The sequence below is a fragment of the Lepisosteus platostomus genome, chromosome 14 (genome assembly GCF_059453375.1).
Source record: "Lepisosteus platostomus isolate fLepPlt1 chromosome 14, fLepPlt1.hap1, whole genome shotgun sequence".
NCBI classification, from domain to species: domain Eukaryota; kingdom Metazoa; phylum Chordata; class Actinopteri; order Semionotiformes; family Lepisosteidae; genus Lepisosteus; species Lepisosteus platostomus.
This window is the reverse complement of record NC_142624.1, coordinates 27,156,861-27,181,124: the sequence shown is the minus strand read 5'-3', so window position 1 is coordinate 27,181,124 and position 24,264 is coordinate 27,156,861. Positions and strand designations below refer to the sequence as shown.

The 24,264-nt window shown below is 35.0% G+C and overlaps 1 protein-coding gene across 2 annotated transcripts in view; it reads left to right on the top strand.

Moving 5' to 3' along the window:
- Window positions 1–1,888: 1,888 nt before the first annotated feature.
- Window positions 1,889–24,264, top strand: part of cers6 (ceramide synthase 6) — a 58,569-nt gene continuing 36,193 nt past the window's right edge. The window contains exons 1-3 of one of the 2 annotated variants that reach the window (XM_088605401.1): window positions 1,889–2,231; window positions 18,690–18,795; window positions 19,879–20,009. In XM_088605401.1, coding sequence (XP_088461527.1) covers window positions 2,062–2,231; window positions 18,690–18,795; window positions 19,879–20,009 — 407 coding nt within the window. In that variant the 5' untranslated portion in view covers window positions 1,889–2,061. The remainder of the gene's footprint in view (window positions 2,232–18,689; window positions 18,796–19,878; window positions 20,010–24,264) is intronic. The other variant, XM_088605402.1, reaches the window with a different exon arrangement.

Genomic DNA, 24,264 nt, shown 5'->3' with positions numbered 1-24,264 from the left:
AAGGCCACCCTCTTGCTTAGCTGGTGGACGTGACTCAGCAATCTTGAATTTGTCTGTAAGGACACTTGTTGTAATCATAAAAACACCTGTGGCGGAGAAAACAGGCACTCTGTCTTGTTCCATTCAAAAATGGTTGACCAATGTTCAGCCATGAGAGGACAAGTTAAACCCTTGTTGAAAGACCACAGGGCTGGAAATCATTTTTTAGCTGCAACACTCTTCTCACTCCAAGGTGGTCTAGGAAACCTAACCATGTTGGGCATCACAGAATCGGCCATGCTTCTGAAAAATAACCTCTGGAAGACCAATAGCTTTCGATAGAAATTCCCCACTTCTCTGTAGATTTCTATGGAGAAATGGGAGATTTCTTTGAAACCTTTAGGTTATGTTTGTAAGGGGCTGGTGACAAGAATTAATCAAAAGAGGTCAGTGGATAGTTTTCTAAAGTTCCTTTCCTAAAGTTCCTGAGAACAGACACAGAAGGTCTAAAGACCCGTTAGTTCAGTTGGGCTGAGACAGAAAGATCAGTTAAAAGAGTATGAGACCAGTTTAATGTTAGAACATGAGAAAGGTTACAAACCAGAGGAAGCTATTTAGCACAACTGGGAGTTAGTAAGGATCCCATCCCACTGTTTCTTGAAAGAAGAGAGGAAACAGACTTGAGCAACATACTGTAGTCGGGCAACTTGTTCCATATTGTCTCATCGTTTAAAAAGAAAAGAAATGCTTCCTGTTTTCGGGAAGGAGAATTGTATGTTCCCTGAATTGAATTAGCAAGATTGATGAGTAAGTAATTTAGTATTTTTAAAACAAAGTTCTGAATTTTTTTTTGCAGTTGAGTGAACGGTCAAGGTTGACACAAAGATATTGTTTTTGAGAGATTTACCATTTAAAGTGCTGATAAGTTAACTTCAGGCTCCTGGACTACACTGATTAAAAACATATGGTATACTGCTTTTGAATGATATATCTGAGCTGGAATTATGAACTGGAGTCTTTCTAAACTATTTCATAATTTCTAGCTATATAATTAGATGTATGACACTGATATTCCAGCAGAGGGCAACATAATCATAGGAAAGTGGAGTGAAAGAAATGTATTATGGACGTGGTTCACAAGAAAGCAGAAAGCGTGCAACAATCCAACATTGCATCAGTGATTTCTGTAACAGTTGTTAAGGACCTTGAACTAAATAAGTACCAGACTACATATGAACACGTGTGAAGTTTTGGCTCTATCTTACATTTAAATAACAAGTTATCTTAAGCACCTGGGTTATTCTAGCAATTAAGGATAAATTAGTAATTAATTTGTTGAAGTATTCCAGGTTGAGTAATGTTATGAATAGGAAGTACCATAAGTTGAAGACACTTCATTAGACCTATAAGATGAGAGAAAGAGAGTAAGACAACGTTTTGCTTCAGTATCTAAGACAGCTTCTCCATTCATTACAATCATAATAAGAGGTAGGTGGCGCAAGAGTAATGTTCCTTTAAATAGTTAAAAGCTTATATTTAAAAACATATGCACGAAGTATATTCCATTACCAGTACATGCAGTTACACTATTATAAAATAGTTTCAGTATATTGAAAAAGTCCAGACGAGGCGTTGTCTGTGCGTTTAGTAAAGTGGGATATTGATACGAATTCATAAGTACAGAATGATGCATAAATAACATAGAAGGTGATAATGCTGTGTAGTTAGGTTTGCTGATTATTGTTCCATATGTATCCTGTTTTATGTAGAGCCCTGGTTACTGCACCGGTTATGTGAGAACACCTTTTGTACAGTATATGTTCTTTCCAATGTGTGACATTTCCTTGCACCAATCATTTGTGGAGGAGTAGACGGCGTCTGACAGTGCCCACTTCCCCATAGCATTGGACAACGAGAGAGAGGGAAAAAAAAATCGACGGGCGGTGCTGAAACTGAACGCATCACACACTCAGACCTGCAAAGATCAGCCGTCAGAGACCATTGCAACTAAACATTAACCACTGTAAGGGAACACATAACAAGGCAGAGCAAAGCGCTAGGAAAAATCAACCAAGAAGGAAAATGGCAGGTATATTAGCCTGGTTTTGGAACGAGAGATTCTGGCTCCCTCATAATGTAACCTGGGCAGACCTAAAAAATACAGATGAGGCAACCTTCCCGCAAGCAGAGGACCTGTATTTGGCGTTTCCTTTGGCATTCTGTATTTTCATGATCCGGCTGGTTTTCGAGAGGTAAGTTACTGAGTTACTGAGTTCCAGTATCGCACGTTTAGATGGACGTGCATGAAATTATATAACTATTGACAGCTCTTTCCCGAAAATGTTAACCCGTTTGACTGATGAGCGTTACAAAGTAGGAGTAGTGCAATAAAGTATTGGATCAGACAGAGGGGCACAGTCAGGCAGTGCTATGGAAATTAACCTGGATGGCAGAATCTTTGTCTCCTATGTCTGGTTAAAAGAACAATGAAGAAACCACTCTGGCGCTGTAATATAATCCAAATTAATAGCAAAGCAGTACATTTACAAATGACCAAGGTGTGTAAATGAATAACTGCACAATACTTAATCTTTCTGTCGATGTTATTTTAACCACAATGAAATACATTTGGCCTAGCATTCTGGCAGTTGTGAGTTGTATTTGTCACTAGGGGGCGAAAGTGTGTTCTTTGTTCATACCTTTAACTTGGGATGTACAGTATTATGCCCTTTTCTAAGCAAATGCTGTCTTATTTAAATAATGCTGAGATTTGAATCTGAAACATCATGAAAGTATTTTATAACCACCCTTTTGGAGGAAAAACATGATTCAGATATAATGTATTAATATAGAATGTCCTTTATGTATTTCTCAAGTGCGATGCACGTTACACTAAATATACTGTACTTCGTCCAATGCTTTGAATGCTTCCCCACGTTGTCGACGCTGTTCATCTGACCACATTTGTAGCCAATACTTAGAAAACACCATACCATTAAAATTTGTCTGTTTAAACTGTATCTGCTCGATTGACTAATTTTAGTTTATTCTAATAGATACAGTACGTGTATTTTGCACGGCGGTTCACAGAAAAGTGCAGGTGTTAAAAATAATTGTATATTTTTACATATAAATTTATACCCAAGGTATCGCGTTTAAGCATTTAACATTGCGGTTCCATTTCTTTACTGTAAGCACTCTTTAAAAGTGAAGACTGTCAAAATTGTGACTGGTTGAAGATTTTTTTCTCTGACAATTCTATATGCTGTTTAAAGTTCACTCAAGGATGATATTTATGGAGATAACCCCTTTTTCAAAGTGCCTTTGTATCGGATTATGAACGGAAATTTATTTTTGAATGCTTTAGACTTGGTTATTAAAGTTATATACTGGTCCACTAGTTAGGGTTTCGGCTCTATGATTATCCATTAATATCCATCTTATCCATTAATAACACCTTCAGATAAATCTGAACTTCTGATTATTGAACTGTCTTGTCTGCAGTGTCAGAGGTTTTTTAAAGAAGTTTATCAAATGACCACCAATGAGACCCACAGTGTGTAGCCCTTCAGAGCTTCATCATCGTATTGTCATGATGTGTTTATTATGTTGACAGTGCAAGAAGCAATACTACACACTCATGGCTACACTGTACTAGCACTTGGAAAAGGTTTTAGAACTGCTTGTGTGATGAAAGTTTATGTTAAACAGCGGAGCATTACACAAGCAGAACCACGTCTTTCTTCATGTGTGCCCACGTGCAATCCACTAACAGTTACTGCCTATAACGGTACCACATTCACAGAGTTGTGAGATGTAAACCTGGAAAAAAAAGACAATCTTGTCATAAAACACTGTACTGTACCTGTGCATTTAACCTGTGTGTCTAATTTTACAACTAAACAAGAGTAATAGATACAATGGGTGGCCTCTAAGTCGCAGTCTTGTGTTGAGTACAGTATGCTCTAAACTTTATGGCTGGAGAATGGATTCGTGGCCTTGCTAATATTTATATGAACTTAGATAATTAAACTATTAAATCCATGCAGCCTTGTTTTTTCTTGTATTAGATTTCAGCAAATTAATGATTGTCTACCAACTGGCATTAATTCTGAATGTTTTTTTTTCACCAACTCTGTGCTTTGTAGTCTGAGGATATTAGAGTAAAACCTAATATTAGTAATCAAGAAGTCTTTAGGGCCTTGGTAAAACCTTGCAGTAAAGAAGGATGCCATTATGTGCAGTCCCAAAAAGGTAATTTGTCCTCACTGTAGTAGAGGTAATTAGAGGTAAGAATCTGTAGACATTTCCTTTCTCTAGTGCTGTTTTTGTGAAGGAAAAATTATAGTCTTTCAACTGCAGAACATTTTCAACTGCATCTTTTTTAAAAATTATTTTGCTGCATAATCCAGCTGTTCCTAGAAATATGTTCATGAGAAAAACATATGTTTTACCTCTCTTTCATTACTTATTAGATTTGAAGCTTTAAATATTACTTTGGAAAATTGTTGTATACAGTACTGTGTACAATATATCCTCTCCAATAAGAAATTACTTTTTTGGTTAGTATTTGAACTTTATTGTGGAGGGAGGAAAGAAATGTTATGATGAAGTTGCTAAACCTTTGAATTTAGAATAGTGATTATTGTGAGAAGTGAATGTGGATGCAGGTAGTTTTAAGATTTTTTATAAATGGAAAAAAGTATATACAGTATAAATGTATTGTATATAACACCATTGAACATACAAAGGAATATGTAAAATTGTTATTTAACATTGGTGCTATTCATACAGTATACTGTAGTGTTGTTTCCACTGAGCAGTTGGGTTTATTGCTTTGAAGTAGATACATTTTCTTTATGGCAGGCATTACCTTTTTTGTTTTTTTTGTTCCCGTATTACTGTGTTAAATGTGTTCTAGCATTTTATTTTGCTGAAAAGCATAATCATTTCATAAATCACTCAGATTAAGAGTTTTTTAAGGGGGATTGTGTCATAGTAGTTCTAAGATTTTAGGAGTCTGCATTTAATTTTCAATAGGTTCCTACAACTTTTCAAATAGCTGTAATTTCCAAAGAGAATTTGAATTCCTAATATGCTGCTCTACTCTCTTTTTTGTGAAAAACGTTTGTGTTTTGTGTCAGACTAACCTCCATAAATCTTTTCACGGAAGCAATTTCAAAGGAAGAAGCACTAAAACAAGTATTTATAATTCTGTACACGGGTGATCGTAAAGGAATTTCTCTAGGGAATGGAAATATAATTTGAGGAGAGACTTTGTGAAGACAATGTGGGTAAGTCTCAACAAACCTTTGGACCTATATAGAATGTTGCACTTAAGTAAACTTAATAGTGCTGAACTTAATCTGATCGTAGCTGAAAAGTGTTTTAAAGATCCACTTCTGTCTCTGTTGTACTTCAGCGTTGCAGGCGTATCTACAGTAGCATTCATCATATGAACGTATAGGCTTTTTTGTTTAATAATCTGTTAGAAAAAATTACCTACTGTATTTGATGCAATTTCTTAAGGTAACTCAAGTAAAATAATTTTCTTATTGTTTGTGTGGTATAATAACCATTAAAAAGTGAAGCCAGCAACCAGTAATTATTTTGATTTCTTGAATCCTAGGGATCTCAAAAATCAAGAGTTGTGAATTCATGGTTATGAGATGGGTAAACTTGTTAAGGATGGATTTAAATAATTAATATTTTATTTTGATTCTACAGCTGCTAAGCATTACCTTTCACTTTTAGTTGTTTTGTTTCTAAAGATGTAAGCTCTGAAAATATTGTATGTTTAAATCGCAGTCATTTGAATCAATCTGAAATGAGATCACATATTATATTTAAAATTATTATATTGTTTAGGTTATGGATTTTCATCATCACTAACCCGCTTTTTGCCACTGTACTGTTTACTTATTAACATCTTTCTTAGCAACACTTTAAATCTCAGTTTCTTTTGCACCGCTGAAGTTACAATAATGATCCATTTGAGAATAAATTACTTTTTAATCAAGGAACTTTTTATTTTGACTCCTTTTCATACAGTATGTGGTCCTTCGTATTATTTATGCTCCTATAGAATTTGTTTATAACTCAAAGATTTTTTTAGTGCGATATCAGCTCTTTGGTTTTAATGTAAAACAGGGAAGGAGGCTGAATAATCGCTGCATAGTAAATTGAGATCTTCTCCAAACAATCCGTAAACTATGAAACACTTGGCAAAAGAAACTATGCAAAACTGCTTTGAATTAAACCATTTTTTAATGATACAGTATGTCGTTTAGCATTTGGATAGCATGTACTTTTTACTTCCATTTGAAGATTGTATATCTCTTAATGTAGATAGTTAAAGGATTGCCGTGTAAAAATCCTAAGATCCTCTTGTTTGTATAAGAAGAAAACCCTGAGTTTCTATTTGCATTTGTATTTGCTATTGTTTCTAAAATTTAGGTTAGGCCTCAAGGGTTGTGTTTTGAGAAATTTATCAAAATGACATCATGACCCATAAGTGTAAATAGAAAGAGATCAAAGCTGTGCTCAAGGAACCTGAACTATTGAATCTGGCTCCTGCTGTAGAGGGTAAAGGAACTGCAGTGTTAGAGACTGCCAGTTGGCATTGATTCCCTGTGTAAGCACTTTTTGTCAATGTGCTTAGTTCCCATGTTTCTTAAGTTCTCATAACTTGTAGCTCTGCTTATATTTACTAATAAAACTATAACATCATTGTCTTAGCCTTTAACTAACTAGCTAACTTTTAACTAGCTTTTTGACAGTTGGCGTACTGTATATTGGATTTCTTAGAGTAGGCAAAGATCTTAGTTTAACTCATTAACCCTGATGTTTGAGGCTTCAAGGTAGAACTGTGTCCCAATGATGTGTGCTCCTATTGATGTATTGATTATAAAGTGGGTTCTTTTTTTTTCTTTTTTATTGTCTTTTGCTGCTTCATTTTCATTTGATAGAAACATTCGGAGTTTCTGCAGCATGTTTCTCAAACAGTCTCTTTCAGAGGGAGCAGTACTTACAGTAGGAATGTGCAAAACGCACAGGAGAGCCAGCTGGGAGATTACTGGTAAATGTCTAGGGAGTAATTTAATTAACTCCCCCTCTGTGCTGCCATTTTGCATTGGCACATTAGACAAAATGTGTTAAAGGAAGTCCTCACCAGGGAACCAGGTTGCAGAATTGTAGCCTGCAGTGATGTAAGGCTAAACCTGTTGAACGTCATTGTCACCACCAAAAATATTGAACACTCTGCCTTTGTTGTAAAATCAGTCATTCTGACAAATTTTGACATTAACTACTGTTTGTTTAGAAGTTGCGTGTAGCATGTTTGAAATAAGGCATTAGGTGAATCCTTTTGAATAGACTTTACATGCCTAACAGTTTGTCATTTCAGATCATGTCGTATGTGAGTATAAACATTTAATATAAATTAATTACAGGTGTTAGATATCCCTTTCTTCTCACCATAGGGTGTGTAAATCCATCATAGTTTTATTATGTCTATATCATGCTTTTTGTGACAAATTAAATTCTGCAACAGGCTTTTGCTTAGCTCAGTCATGAACACAAAGACTGAAATGAGGTGGAAGTGGCATTCATATTGGGACTGCACAAAGTTTGTCAGCATTTTCACCATATTCAAGCTCATTCTGGTGGCTCTGCTATTTCCTTGAGAAAGTCACTAACATTACTGCTTTGTGCCTGTGAGCAGGAAGCTGAGAGGTGTTACTGAGCAAGTATGTTTTAAATCAAATATACTCTGTTGTATTAGACCTTTAATACCACATTTATCCATGTTTACCATATTTAAATAAACTGCATTTGATGTACAGAAATGGAAAGCAAACAAAGCACAATGGCTTTTAAACTCCAATAAAATCCATGGAAGGCATATAGAATAAACCTGTTTTGCAAAACCACTGGCCTAAATTTTGTGGAATTTCGAAACTGAGCTAAAGGAAGCACAGGCTGAGCTGGTTGAAGTCGGTGTATTGAGAGTGAGGCATATGTCTGCATTCACAGGCAGGTCAATCAGGCTACACAAGGCATCTAGCACTCCAGCCACTCTAATTAATTAAGGGTGGTGCAGTAACCCGCTCTGCCAAAAGCACATTCCCTACAACAATGTAACTCAAAACTCATTTTTTAAACTGCATGCAACAGACAACAGCACTCGCAAAAAACAAATGACTTGCAGCAGTATTCGTTTAGAGACTTGTATCTGCCTAGTGTCCCAGCAACAGTCAAATTGTACTAACTGTTTATCAAAGAATGGCTGCCTATTGTCTGTTCAGTTCCTGGGAGCTTGATAAGTCTCATACTGTGGTTTTGACTCATGATTGTGGAGGGATATTTAGGTTCTGCAGATTGGAGCACAAGTATTTAAATGCTTCGTTATTTCGTGACTTAAATGCAGAATGTACTGTATGATGAATTGAACAAAACCCAATCTCAGTGGAAGGGCTGGTGAAAACAATGAAAATGACAGACGTTTTTATGGCTTTCCCACATTTTTCACAGACATGTGAATTAAAAGTAGGTGAAGAAAACCTTTTTGTTCATGCTCTGTTTTTCCCATCTTAGAGTGTCTGCTACGTGTACGTGACTCTGTGTTTGTCTTCCTTGAATGTCATCTGCCAAGTGTTTGCCATAGTAGGATTGGCAGGTTGGTTTAATCTGCAAACTTGACTAGCTTAATGACTATACCACAAGTGATGTACAACATGTGTACAGCTTGGGGCATTAAAATTCTGATCACTACTAGAGGGTTTTCTGGTTCATAGTGGTTGTATTAGTAATTTACATTTGTTTCCTTATTTTGATATAGGAGATTTCTGTCACATTTTGTTTGTATCTTATGTCCAGTTTTATGCTGTTTCCATAATTATTGGAAATATTAGTGCGTATACAGTATATATTAATGTGGGGGTGTTTATTGTTCACCTTGTACTGTACATTAATTTACCCTTCAGTTGTATTAAGACACAAACGGAAGTCAGGATTTGAAGAAAGCAGCAGGACAAGGACAGAACGTTACACACAGAAGGAAGCTAAAATATCACAATGCAAAAATAACCTCATATCATCTGTCCCTTCGCTGGATCGATATTGTTCCCTTGATTTCCTGCTGTTTTCCCTTTGCCCACGGGACTCCTTTCCCTTGGTCTTCTGCTATTGATCTCCTTCACTTGCTGGCCTCATGTGGTCTTTGTGCTAACAAAGTGGGAGCTGACAAAATACAAATATATTTAGACAAGCAGCATGATATCATTGGAATGCACTCTTTGTTGCAAGAAATGGATGAAGAATAATACCATAGCTATTCTTTCAGTGGGTGGGCATCTTCTTCTTAGGCAGCCTGAGCTCTTCAGGGAGCCTGATGTCGAGAGCTGATGCAGGGCAGTTGCTTGTCCGTGAACTGAGTATGTGAATTGTGTATTGGTATTTACAGGACAGTACCTGGTGGTTAAACAAAAATAAGCAGGATAAAAGTAAACTAAAAAAAAAATCGTTATGTGATACATATATCTATATTTTTTTACTGTAACACAGTTTGCATTTTAACTTTCACCTAATGAGGTCAAAGAACATGAATGAGTACATTTCTGATGGAGCAGATATGGTTTTCTTGATGTGTTCCAGTGCACATTTTTGTGGTCCTAACTACTTTCTCAAAGTTGTCACACGAAGATTTTGTATATGACCTTTAGGAAAGGTCAGAGGACAAAGGCAAGATATTTTTTTCACTAGAGTGCATAACTGTATGTGTACAATTTGTGTTCCCTTGTAACAATTACCATACAGCATCTGCACTCATTATAGGGTTAAAAGCTAGTTTTTCACTTAACTTGGAGGAGCTGCCAAATCATATGACCAGTCAGCTTTATCCGGTTGTGGAGTATAACTCCCGTAGGCTACATAGGAATTATACTTCACAACTAAATAGTTCCCAGTGTGATTCCTTTATTATGATGTAATTATTCCTCTCTGATTATTATGCCTATGTCATTTTAATATAGATATATCACAACATATGCAAAAATGATGTACAGTACTGTATGTAAAGAACACTTCAAATTTGATGAGCTCATGGTAGCTGTGATTTTAAACAGCATTTGGCTATGATCCCTCTTGATACACAACACAGCTACTTTATATTAAGTATGACTTTTTTCACACTTATGGTTTTGGAGGATTCAAGTGTTCTTTAAAAGGGAACTACGATGCTATTTTAATCATTTGGGGTTAGAAAGAATCTGTCACAAAGCGTTCTTTCAGGACCCTGTGCAGATAGCACAATACAGAGAGGACTGAGGAATACACGGGGAAAAAAGCATGCAAAGGGGCTGGAAGGAAAACAGGGGGCATGTCCATGGTTCGCTGGTGTTCAGGGGGGTGTGTCCAAGGCAAACAGTCCGAAAAAGTCAGAGGCAAATCCGAGAATGTTCCAATGTCCAAAACCGGGAGATCCATCCTGACAGAAACACAGAGGTAAAAGGCCGGAGCTGGATCCGGCAGAGAGTCGGGGGAATAAAAGGGGGTTCACGGGACAAGATGCTCCCAGTCCCAGACTCAGAGGGTCAGGACGCCATTGAAGCCGATACCGCCGAGTCGCTCCTGGACTCGCGGATAGGCGGGCTTCTGGGCGTCCATCTTCCAATACTGAGCCCAGATTGGCAGGAACACCTGGCTTTTATAGGATGGGGGGCAGAAATTGGAGGCAGGTGCAGGAGATAAATACAAAACTAGGAAGGGCTGGAGTGTCCATACGAGGAGGGGTTTACGAGTGTGACAGAATCAGCATTGATGAGTGCATTTCAAACCACAATGAAAGTAAAATATACACAATAATGTGTAAAACCTCCAATTCGCATCAAAAATTACACATACTTTCCTGATATTCTGTGTTTCAGAACAAGGGAACAAAACTGAAGCTGCCCTGTTACATTGTAAACAAGCAGGCTTATGAATACATCTTTCTTAGCCCAGCAGAAATGTTACTCTTGACTTCAAGACACTTTTGCCCTAAGAAGTTAACAAGTTCTACTTACAGTATTTGTTAACTCTACATGCAGTCCATGTTAAAACATTTCTGTGGTGAGATGTCTGCTGCACAACATGTACTTATTTGCTCCTGCATTGCTTTACATTAGTCACTTCAGTGACTAGTGAGCAGGAAGGGCCGCTTCATGTCACAGTTCCTGCAACATGGATCTGCAATAATAGACAACATAGTGACTATCTAGTAATTATACAAAGTTCACAATTTTGTGCTTAATTCAGAATTTGTAAAAAAATATTTTGTTTCTGAATTTTAAAAAATGGTCGGAGAATCTGGGACCGCAGTTCCCCTTTAACAAATATAATTTAGCAGCCAATCCAGTACTTGTCATTAATACAATTAATACATTAATAAAATTTCTAATTAATGTAACGTCATATGTCCCCAAAAGTTTCAGATCTCTGTAATGTTTAGTTTCTGAGATTAACAACTTTTATACAAAGCCCTGCTGTAATTTTCTCTTTGACACAGTTTCCATAGGTCTTTATAAAAAAATGGTTACAGTATAGTAACATCAGCCAAGCTCGAAAAAAGCAGTATGCAGTATGCAATAAGCAACATGAAGGGCTTCACAATTTATGTCTTAAACACTTGAAACATTTGAGGTCTCTGTTAAACATGTTATACTATATAATTGTAACTTCTAGCACCTAATATACAGATCTATGTGTGTGTAGAATGTAACTGTATTTGGACATATTGTATTTGAGTTTGTTTAGTATTAAGCTATTGAATGTTAAATCTTGTAATTACTTCAACAGGCTGTACAAAGTACAACATATAGTACAGAATCTCTCTTGTAATCTGACTAGTTCAAAGCGTTTTTTATTGTCATCTTCCTTGCTAACTAAAATATTAAGTATTAAAGAAAAATCTTAGACATGCTAAGATAATATTAGACTAACAGGAAAAATATGTTGGAGAGACAAATCCAATATCCTACTGTACAGTACAATTTTATGTCTACATAGCTCCCTAGCACCTGGAGCATTTTACAAAATTAAAACCAGCATCAACCTTGTGACTCTGAACTTCTTTACCAAAGGGGCAGATATAATTGTTTCTTCATTCTTACCTGATGAACCCCCTTTTGCAATGTGCAGTGCTGTTTTTGTGGATATATTGTCAATGTAAATGATAGGGTTCCCTAATAATGATTCCCTTTAACCTCTTGTTTATTTATAACCTGTATTATTATAGTAATAACACTTTATTTTTGAAAGTGCCTTGCATGGCAGAAAATCCCAAGGTGCCCAAATTAATACAGCAGATCAAAAGTCTAAAAGTGAGTCTTTAAAACAGGATTTGAAAAGGCTACCTGATTTCTAAGAACTGGTGAGGACTTGGAAATGATTCAGATCACTGATGCAGTAAGGACTGCTCAAGCTTTTAAGTGTCCAACAGTATTTTGAATTTTATTCACAGACAGCCTCTGAAAGAATGCTAAAATTAAAGAGCTGATACATGTTCATGCATTTTAGTATAGCCATAAAGAACTGGGCTGGGAGATTCTGGTACCTTATGGACTGCGGAGTTTGGCCTTTTTTTTCTGTGGTCATTTTGTATTGAATCTGAAATTATTTTCCCGCAGATTTGTACTTCACTGCATCAGAAATTCATTAGAGTGAAAACAAGCATGTTAAACAATTGCATGGGTACGCACCCCTTTTCTTAGTAAATGCCACGAGCAAAATGCATTCGTATTAAATACAAGTACAAGTGCAAAACCAAGGTTTCAGTATTCCTAATGTCAACTCGAAGGCCATTGCAGAGGTGAAGACCATGACAGCTGAAGACTCTGATCACTAGAGCTTCTGACCTTAGAGGCCGCTTCAATCCTCCAATTAAAAATGGTCAGAGCCCATGAAGGACTTTACAGTTTATTGTAGCTACTGTACTATCAGTTTGACAATTCAACAGAAACAATGGAGTGACAAGGGCATTGGGACAACATGTCCAGAAGGATGCGTGTTGAATTCTCAATAAAGTGTACTAGGAGCAGGAGGCACCTCTTTAGACAGAGGTTGCTAGGAGTCTGGAACAAGTTCTTTGTAGCAGATACCCTGGGATTCTTTAAGAAATGGCTGGATGAGATCCTTGAATGACTGACTCCTAACAACCAAACAAACCAGATGGACCGAAAGGCTCCTCTGTTTTGCAGTCTTTTTGTGGTGTTAAATAATGTAGCTACAAGCTGAAGCATATTAAGTGTTTTGTAGGCATAACATCTCATAGGGAAATCTAGTAATCAAGCAAAGAGGTCACACAAAGAAGGGCTATCACCTCTACATCCTGTGTTATGAGGGAAATCATCGAGTTCAACAATTTTTCAAATGATAGAATGCTGTTCTTATTAAAGAGATTGAGATTGGAATCAAAAGAAAGCTCAGGTTCAGAATGATAGGCACATTCCTTACATGAATTGATGATAAAATAAGATTTCTGGGTTTTTCTAATTTTAGTTTAAATCTTTGTTTTAATATAAATTCTGTATTGCCTAAGATTATCTTTAGACAATTTATGTCTGTCTTAGATTGAAATTAAGTTAAACTCTCTTTTGGAGAACTTAATGCCATGTTTTCTGGAAGATTGAGTGATGTCTAATTTTGTGAACCATCAGCACATGAATCTAAATCAAGATAGAAGTTCCTTATAATATCACCAAATGTATAGATTGCACAAAAAAGGGATCCACAATTCACAGAGAGGTATTAAAAACTCAAGAAATTCTGTTGAATCCAATACTCTAATAAGGTTTGTATTACCGTATACTCCAATACAAATATAAAATATGTGTTTAATGTTTTATATTTAGTATATACAGTACTGTACAGTTGCAGGGATTCATGGTTCAGAGAAAAGCACTGTTTTGTATTAAATTACGTAAGGATCTGTGTGAGTACAGTCTCATGTTTTGTATTTTTGCAGCCTTGACTGGTCCTTGTATATATTAAATTCTCATTCTATTCACTTTATTGTAAACATGAAAAACTAGGTTTTTCTCGAAAACATTAGCTTTGTTCTGTTATGTCTTATGTCGTACATTGCAGTTTTTTATAATTCTTGACATTTTGGCTGTCTGACTTTTTTAATTATCTGAAAATTAAGATTATTTTGCTTAGGAAGTGAAAACGTTCCCCATTTGTATTCCTGGATTTATTTTTATATACATCTTACCCATATCTAAACCCAATTTAATAAGGGTGCATTGATCCTGTATTAAATTAAATGTAATTGTTGCATTAGATTTACTGTCTTAAAGATGTCTGTTACTATAATCTTGAATTTCTCTGTGAAATATTGGTGCATTTCTTCAAAAAACAATAAGCTTATTTGTTACAGCCAAATCAACAACATTTTGGGGATTTTTTGGAAAACTGGATTTTATTTTTACAAGAGAGTATTATGTAATCCAAATATTGGCTCATGTTTCAGGGGACGTGGGTATCAAATATAAATAAACTACAGAAATGCATTTCAAGTACTTAGTTTACATCTTTACATTAAACCCAATTCTCATACAGTGTATTACAGGTTATATTAAACATTTCATAAAGAATGTTCCAAATATATGTTATGGAAGGAACATGAATTGAGGCATAGTTTTGGCATGGTGTATGAAAGCCCTTTATGTCGAGTGAGATTAGTGTAAGCTGTGTGATTTTAGTTTACATAAATGTACTGTGCAGATTTTCCTTATAACCCTTTCACTCAGTCTTGCAGTGGTCAATAAAGACAATTGTTTTTCTTAATTTTAATCCTTCTCTACCAAAAAACAATGTTCGAGTTGTAAAAAACAGCAGTACTGAATTGTGTCCAGAGCAACCCAACCTCATCATGTGTAAGGTCCATTAAGGTATTATTTTCTTAGTCTTGGCGCAGGTTACTCTGATATCTTGCTAACTGTAAAGTAAAAAATATACCATAACATTTTTAGTCGGTATCCTTGTCCTTCTTTTCCCCTTAATAAGAAGCCATCATTTAAAAACTGTTTATTCAGAATTAGTTTTCAAAATTAAGGCCAAAGAGGAGAAAGGGAAAAACAATATTGATCTTTCTTTCTTGTATTAAGAAATTATCTAACCCTTTGTTGGATGGAGGTTAATTATTCTATGTTGTACTGTTGTAGAGACAATCCCATAAAATAGTTGTTAATTACAATATTTGACAATATCAATCTCATGATCAGTTCTTCAGAATGTGGTAAATGCAGCTTAAAACGACATACTGTACAGTATGCTGTTCAATGCAGTATGTCCTTTGTATGGATTCTAAAAAACAGTTTAAATGCTCATTCAGTTTCTTAAAATATTTATTGGACTTTTTTCACCTTAGTTCACAGTCTATGGCATCTTAAGTCTGTATCTCCAGTGTAGGGTAGAATGTGGTATATGTGGTATGCCACATATAACACATTCTAATACATGCTTGGAATACAAAGAAAATACTCCTTTGGACCAAAAATTACAAAAAGAAAGCTAAAATTGGGTTCAATTCTGGATTCTGGATATGTTAAAATTCTGTCAAGATGATTTCTTAAGAAATGTCTAACTTTTATTCTTCTTTAAAATAACAATGATGTGGCAGATAGTAGATCAATACTGCTATATGAATGTTACTTAAAATTAGAATTATATATATTATATATCAAGCTGTTTTTCAAACCTTATGTTCTCATGCTTTGTATACTGAAGTGTGAAAGGTTATATTTTAAGTCTGTAGGGTCAACGTCTCTGATTCAGAAAGAGCAAGTAATTCTAAGTGTGAAAAACTCTGGTTTTAGATGCTCAAGGCTAGTATGATTTTCTATGCTGACCTATATAGCTACATAATAGCTTAAAAATGTAAATCCACATACTGACCTGATTTCTTTTCACACAGTTAAAGCTGGAATCCGTCTTTGTAATCTGCTCAGGCAAATGCTTCTAATACAAATGCGAGACAAACCTGGAGGCTTACCTTTTTCCTTTGTTGAAGTTTCTTAAATGTTGGAAGACCTAGTACATCTCAGAGCGGTGTTGTTTTTTATTCATGTTTGCTTAAGGCATAAATTAACACTTACCCTATGATTTCTATTAAGATCTGTAGCAGGATGTCTCTATTAAAGTAACATACAAAATATTAATTACATTAATTGTTAATTTACAACATTCATATTTATTTAAAGATTTTGTTAATTAAAAAATTGCTTTTAGTCCAACGTTGACAGAAAATGTAAACCCTCAGATGTGGATTAGAAGGCAATTAATAAGTATTTATTTTAATGAATAATCATTGTTGACATTCTTTAATTGCGTGTACATAAGGCATCCTACTGTATATACATTTTATTACACCTGATGTCAGTGACGGGATGTAATAACAAGTACCAGGAGCTTCTCCCAGGACTTTTCCTTAACTCTTACTGCCCACCTTCACTTCAGTGAAGGCACAATTTACATGTAAGGTAATGTCAGATACAAAGGGCATTCTAAATATGACAAGCCTATAAGTACCTTTGGGGAAGTGTTTTTTGCACTTGCTGTATTAGTAAATTATACATGTAACATTGGCTGGGTGACCACTAAAACTGTGAAGCACTGGATATGCAGTTCTATCTGTTTTATTTGCTAAGCAACCTCGGATATCTTACTTACCAGAAGACATTGGAGAACTTCTGCTGTAGTTCAGATTTGTGCTGAACATATGGAGATACAGTATAGACTTTTTAGACAGGAGCTGATAAAACTTAGGTTAGGTATAGAATTTAGGATACAAATACATTTTATAAGGCCAGAATAATATCCAAATGTACTATTTTCCTACTATTTATTCATGTTTCTTCTGTTTTAATGTAATGAATCCAATTTGGAGTTTTGAAGACCTTTGAAGATCTAAATACATGTTTCCAAGATTCTTGCTGTCTTTCATTGCACACAGTTAGGCTATCTGTGTGGTCCTCTTTTGTAAGACTATGCTAGGCACATTAAAAATCCATGGAGGCCATTTCTGAAATTCCTGTTTACCTAGCATGTTTCCAGCTGTGCACAGTACTGCAGTTTCCTTCAAAATCAGTATGCGGTACAGTATGCAATCTGCTTTTCTCACATGCTCAGCATCTGCTTTCATTGTACACCTTTCTAAATTTGTTCATCTCAGATAACAATAATCAAGAAACAATAATTCTTCATAGCCTCTTCATTCTGTTGATCTATATATTATTAACAGATTGAATTCCTTGACGATTCTGTACATGTATTTTAGCTGCTTCAAACAGCTATGCTGCTTTCTTTGCAGATGTTTGTGTTGTAGGATCTTACAAAAGCAAGCTGATCATAGAATAAACATTTTCTCTCGTGTCATTAGTTTCTGCCACTTAAATGTAATGTTTCTGCACTTAATTGCAGTCATAAGGTTTTTATGAAATGGTAAAAAGCAAACTGTGTTATACTTAAACATACTTTATACTTTAGGCAGATCTATTACCCATCATATTCAAAGTATCTTGCTATAAACTAGGTGAACTACTCCCTGTTGATGTTTTAATAAGTTTTGCCTCTTAAGAAGGATGTTATAAAATAAATCTTTTGTCATACTTGTTATTTTCATTCTGCTCCTCAGTGTTTTTACCAGGATTAATATGAGTTCATTTTAACAAAGGAGACAAGGGTAACATATTATTAATTTATGTGCACCTGCAGTGAAGTAATCACAGCTGATACATTTGCCATAATGGAAATTATTCTAGTTAAACTAGTTAAATATCTCTTTAATTATTCTTATTAATTTGCTTTATATTCTATATTTATATTCTACATATATTCTAAAAACTTGATTATATCACATTTTAAAATGCCACTAATTAATGTTCAAATTTAAACCACTAATGTGCATCTTGATGTGTTTCATCTTGTGTTTGTCAATTTCTGAGATTGCATCCAGAGAGAAAATTACTGTATAGTTGTACTTAATCAGCTGTATGTCCATGCTATTTTTCAAAATGCTGCAAATAATTTTCTTTGCTCTTTCTAAATTGGTGCATCCTGATAGTTATAAAAGACCCAATTTCATGAATTATTCTTTTCCTTTGCTTATTAATTAGAATCTCTCCGTTAATCATACTGAAAGAGATGTGTGATGCTAATGTATGAATTTTAAAAGCATAACAATTTATTATCTCCAAGAGTCCCTTTTCCAGTTATACCTAATGATCCATATCACATTAATGTTTTTAATCTTTATAAATACCAAGCTTGGGATTCCTCATTTTATTTTCTTAAGATATCTTCCTTCTACTTTTATTCTAAAAGTAAGATTTTTCAACATAATAGCTGCATTACCTTCAGTCTAGTGAAATGTCTGAAGAAAAGTGCTGAAATGCTTATTTGATGGAGAAAAGGGATTTTCTTAGCAGAGAGTGACTTATGTGATTAATGTTAAATTCCCTCACCCTTTCTGTTCTGTTTCTGACAAAAATGCCATATGTCAGACCCACATTAAATACTTTGTAAGAAAAATCACACACCTGTTAGGATAAAATAAAATTTAGTAAATTAAAAAGGAATGGGTGTGTTGCCAGCCTACCAGTAACGCCAACAATAACTCGATAAAAGATTCTTAATAGGTGTATGTTATAGTTGTATATTTTCTTTTTCAGATTTATTGCAAGACCATGTGCCTTAGGTCTTAAAATCCAAGCAAATGGACCACAAAAAGCCCAGCCCAATGCTATTCTTGAGAAGGTGTTCACTGCAATTACGAAGGTGAGTAAACAGTTGTCATTTAGAATAGCAATTTACCCATGAATGTTGAACTAAGTTTAGGTTTGATAGTAAACATCTGCCTGAAAACTCTATGCACTTTCAGCTATAGGCTACAACATTTTAAATTTTCATGAAAGCCACTGGTATTTACTTTGATTTTGAATCTAAAATGCTTAAGATGACCCAGTTGTGTGCTTCTGTATTGTGACTTAGTGCAATTAAGTACAATTAAAAGTATTTAATTCTGTCATAAAATGTCATACAAAAACCTAGTGACACACTGTAAAGCTTCTCAATGTACTGTAGACGCGTGAGACTTGACACATTCTAATAAGGACTATGCCAATCTGTCAACTTTGGTTGGAGCCTTTAGCTCCTACTGGATAAAGAAGTAAGATTGCTGCACCTAACCATGCAAAAGTGACCTTTTAGATACATCCAAGTATACAGTCCCTGGGAGAAGTTTGAGCTGCGAGCTCTAAATTGTTTTTTCTTGCATTTTGCTAGTACTGAAGTGAAATCTGAACTATGTCTTCCAAATTAAATTAGCACAAAGAAGACTGTGCAATTTTAACAAATTATATTACTTAAATGCATGAATAAAGCTACAGATTTCAACGCTGGTGGGCAATTGAAACGAGAATTCTCAAAAATGCATCTTCTACCAAAAAAAGGAAGAGTATCAATTCCATGCAGTCATGTAAAATTGCAAAGAAGAAAATATCCAGAGGGCAAGAATAAAAACATTTTTTTCTTAATTGTTTTAATATTCTTGAAACTCCTCAGCTCAAGTTACTTTTTGGGAGACCAACTGCCATCTGTCACTAGATATTTCCATGGCCATGTGGTTTGGGAGGCCTAGCTTTTATTTCATTTAGTTTCATTATTAATATTTCCTAAATTCAAAGGTTTCACGGTGCACTCTGCACGCTAGATTTAAATACTGTACAAGCCATTAATAACTCTCTTCTAGGCTGAACATGTTGTGCCCTGTCATAAAATGAATCCTGCCCCCGTCCAACAAAAACACTGCAACTATTTTCTGAACTCCTGAGCTTTTTCATTGTGTTTTCATGGGTTCAGCATCCCGATGAGAAGAGACTAGAGGGCCTGTCCAAGCAACTAGACTGGGATGTGCGCACCATCCAGCGCTGGTTTCGACAGCGTAGGAACCAAGAGAAGCCCAGTACGCTTACTAGGTTCTGTGAGAGCATGTAAGGAGATATTTTTTCTGTTAAAATTATATTGCCATTTATATTTCATTCAATTGCTGGGACCAATTTAAATTGTAATCACTGACATGTGAGGCATTTCATTCACATTTATTAAGGATATTTTTTGATGCTGTCAAGAATAATTAAGTAACAGATGAATGTTTTATTATCTGTTAAGAGCCCACGGTGTACAAGAGTGTGGACATCAGTTTGCTGTGATTCAATATTGTGGTATTAAGATTAATTAATTGCTGTGTATGCCTTCCCTTTTTTAATATGGTTGGGAATCCCCTTGTGCTGCTACAGTAAATGGATTGATCCATTACGATCACTACAGCAGTTAAATAATATATTTCCAGACCTGAACACATTATTTCACACGCAACATTGTGCAGGAATGATAGCTTTCATTGATAGAACAGAGGTGTTTTGTCCACTTGCTGAGATGTAAAAAATAGTTCAGAGAACATTCAATATCATGAACAGCTGAAATCTTGAAAATGGTGCCTCATCTTACTCAAAACCTCTGCGGTTGTTAATGTGCTCCTTACCTACTGAGAATGTATTTATTTATTTTATTCTGTCAGCAGTATATATCGTTTCTTAAGTTCTGTCGACCTTTAAACAAAATGATGTGTCTATCTAAAGTGCAAACAAGCTGCCCAGTCCTTCATTTCTGTATGACTTACCAGAAACAAGCCTGCCACATACAGTATAATGCCAATGAATCTTCTTCCCCCTTTTGTATTATTTATAGTAATAACCTGTTGTGTTATAAATAGCACAACATATATTATGTAGAACAGAAAATCAAAATAGACTTTCAAATATTTAGCATTTTCTCCACTTTAATCCTAAACCAATTAGGGTTGAAAATAAACTGAGTTTTCATCTGATATTGCTGAATTTGACATACAGGGTCATTAGGCAGGTTTATTTGTGTTTCAGAAATTATTTTTGTTTACCCAGATCTTTTGTATTTCAAGTTGCTACAGGCAGTAGGCGCTTGTCAGACTCTAAACATATCTTAGACTCAGCAGCTGACTTGAAAACAAGGAAAGCTTATAAGGATGGAGTGTTTCTCTAATTTGTATCCCAGAAGGTCTTCATTCTGTCAAAGACTTACAGTCAAAATTACTCAGGTGACAGCGAGAAAGGATCATTAATTTCTCAGGCCCATTTCTGTGTAGGGAATTGGAGTTAGTCCTTTATAGGAAGAAACATTCAAGGATGTACAAATTTAGTGCATTCATTGTAGACTTAATTTACACAGTTTGGGTTTGGTTAATAAAGAGTATTATTAGAAGAAGTAAAAAGATTCTTGCTGAAGCTGTCATAAAGCACAACCTACCACAAAAGCACATTTTGGTATTGATTTACCGAACATAAACATTATCATAAAAATATTAACTTTTGTTCTATGAAATATGGTCTTTTAAAAATACTTAGAATGACTATCTTGGCTTTTCCTTTTACATTTTTATAGTTACTGTAGTTATCTTAAGCTCTTTACTCCTTTTCTGTTTAAACTGCTTTTAGAATTTGAACATGATTTCAGCCTTGATGAAATTCTTTCCCACACATTATATGAAAATATGTCCAAACCTGCATCAGATAAACTTATTCTCGAATGAATTAAGTTTAACTAAAAGTAGTTTGTTGATTTGTGTTTTACTGGCAGCCTGCTGGCACCCTTCTCTACGTTTGTTGGTGTTCATGATTGGCTGAGGTTTACTTAATCGTCCAAGCAAGTTCTAGTTAAACATGTTCTGGAGAATTAAATAATTTCAGATAAAGGTGTTTCAATACTTATATCTGCAACTTTGAAGAACTACAAATGGACAGTATTGCAGTAATGGGACTGGCTTTGGGACCTTAAAACAACATTCCAACCACGAGGTTCAATGCCTCTGGAGTGAAGCATGCAGTACATGACTATTAAGATAACATTTAATAGAAAATGACATTAAGCAATGTTTTTAAATATTCTGAGTGGTGTGTAAAATGGTAAATAGCCAGTATGGTGAAATGGAAAAGGTTGTTAGTCCTGTAAACTTTTATAGTGCCAGGCATTTTTGAAACTATTACCTCACTTCCATTTTCATATTAAACCAGTATGAAATATTTTTTCTCTTGTATTATTTGTGGAAATGTGGAAATCATTATCTTCTGTACACAATTATTTATGTGTAGGTGAATGAAATGTCATATATAGGATCACTTATCCTGACTCCTGAAGCTTAAGACATTAGAAACTCCTTAAATGAGCCAAAGAATGAAAGGCATAAATTTATTATATACTCATGTATGCAAAATCAAGAGAACCAAAAGGGCTTTAACTTTAAATATTAATTGCAAAATGAAATAATCTTTCAAAAAGTTCATACTGAAGGTGTTTAACACCAGCTGTGGTTAATATTAAACACAGTTGCCACTGCATGCAAACCTCAAGGCATTATCGAATGCAGTGTCTGAAGCCAAACCTTCCTTTATGTAGACAGGCTTGCAGTGACTCGCCTGTCCCTGTCTCTGCAGCTGAAAGAATTCCTCTGTTGGATTTAATAGGGAGGTGTGGGCTTGTGGTTATGGTAGTTTAGGGGGAGGGGGGTTCATTAAGATAACATTAAGAATATTGTAAAAGAATGGCCTCTGATACATCATTGGAGAATGTGATAGAATTTTGTGGTTTCTAAACTCCTGCTAAGAAGGGATACAACGACAAAACACACAGCCCCCACTCTTACACTGATTACTTCAATTACTAGCAGAAAGACTTTTGAAGGAAAGTAACATTGACAAAGCCCTTACTGGAAACATAGTGCATCTTTGTAATACATCTGGAAGAGAAACTGATTGAAATTCAATTGATCAGATTGGAGTTACTTATTTTAAAGTTTTTATTGGAAGTTTGTTCAGAATTTTTCAAATGTCATGTCATGTACTATACTGAAATTTCTGTTCCAATTTTAAATGAATTCCAGCATTATATTCTATTTTATATTAGAACTTTGTTTCATGTTTGAAACCACCGGATCTCTCAAAGGAGATCTTGTAAATGTAGGGATACCAGTGTGTATTTGGAGGGGGTGGATTGTGTGTTTGCTACAAAGAGGTTACACCCTTTTGCATAGAATATAGAGCCTCTTAATCATGTATTAACACTATGTATTTTTCAAAATACATGCACCCTACATTTTAAATTTTCCAGTTGCTGTGCAACAGTGTTGGCATATCTGTAGGTAAACAATCCTGCCTTTCTGTGTTTGCAGTTAATCAAACAGAAGGTACAGAACAAAGGCCAAAACCAATCGGTAAATGCTGTACAGTAGCCAAAAATGTATTTATTCCTCTACATTTAAACATTAATCAGGATAGATCTCTTGAATGTGTTGTTTGTACATCTTTTTTTATATCATTGTTTTAGCATGTTAGCCTTTAAAACTGTTGGATTTCTAATACTGAAGATTAATTATTTTTAATATGTTTGTGAATAAAGTAACAATAAATAAAGCTTGATTAATTTGATTTAGGGCATAGCTTTAAACTTTCATTATGCAAGGATTCAGATGATAGATGCTTAACTGTCTGGAATAGCTAAATGACATCTTACATTTTTTTATTATTGCAGTATCTTCATCGTTTTATGCCTCTTTTTTGTTTTATTATTTTACACATTAAGTAAGACTACACTTTCATGTGGTACAGTTTGATGGTCTACTGATTGATAGATAGAACATTCAACCTTTGAGCAGCTTTAAAGAGCATTTTCCAAGGCAGCTAAAAATAATTACAGGACAGCTTCACACGAGGGAACATTTCTGAGATCTTTTTGTGTCAGATTGTGGTCATTCTATTTGAGGCTTTTATGAAAGAATATGCATTTTCCTGTCAGTATGTGTTACTCTCAAGTCATGGTAGTTACACTGGATTCTGTTCATAAACGTTACCCAGCACAGCTCATTACAGATCCATCTTTCTGGTGGATGTTTCCTTTGATGTTTATTTTTATTTTACTCAGAAATGGCAGAAAAAATGGCATCTTAAGCTTTAATTCATGTCAAATAGGGGCAATAATGCTTTTGGGCATAACACCTGAGAAATATTTCATGTACTGTATATATGCACACTAGACATGCATTTGGATTATTCTGATTAATCTGTAATTTCTTTTGTCTCTATGGATTTCTGCCCCTGGTTCTCTTATTGACCTATCCTTAAAATTCACATGCTGTATATATCTGATGCATAAAGTACT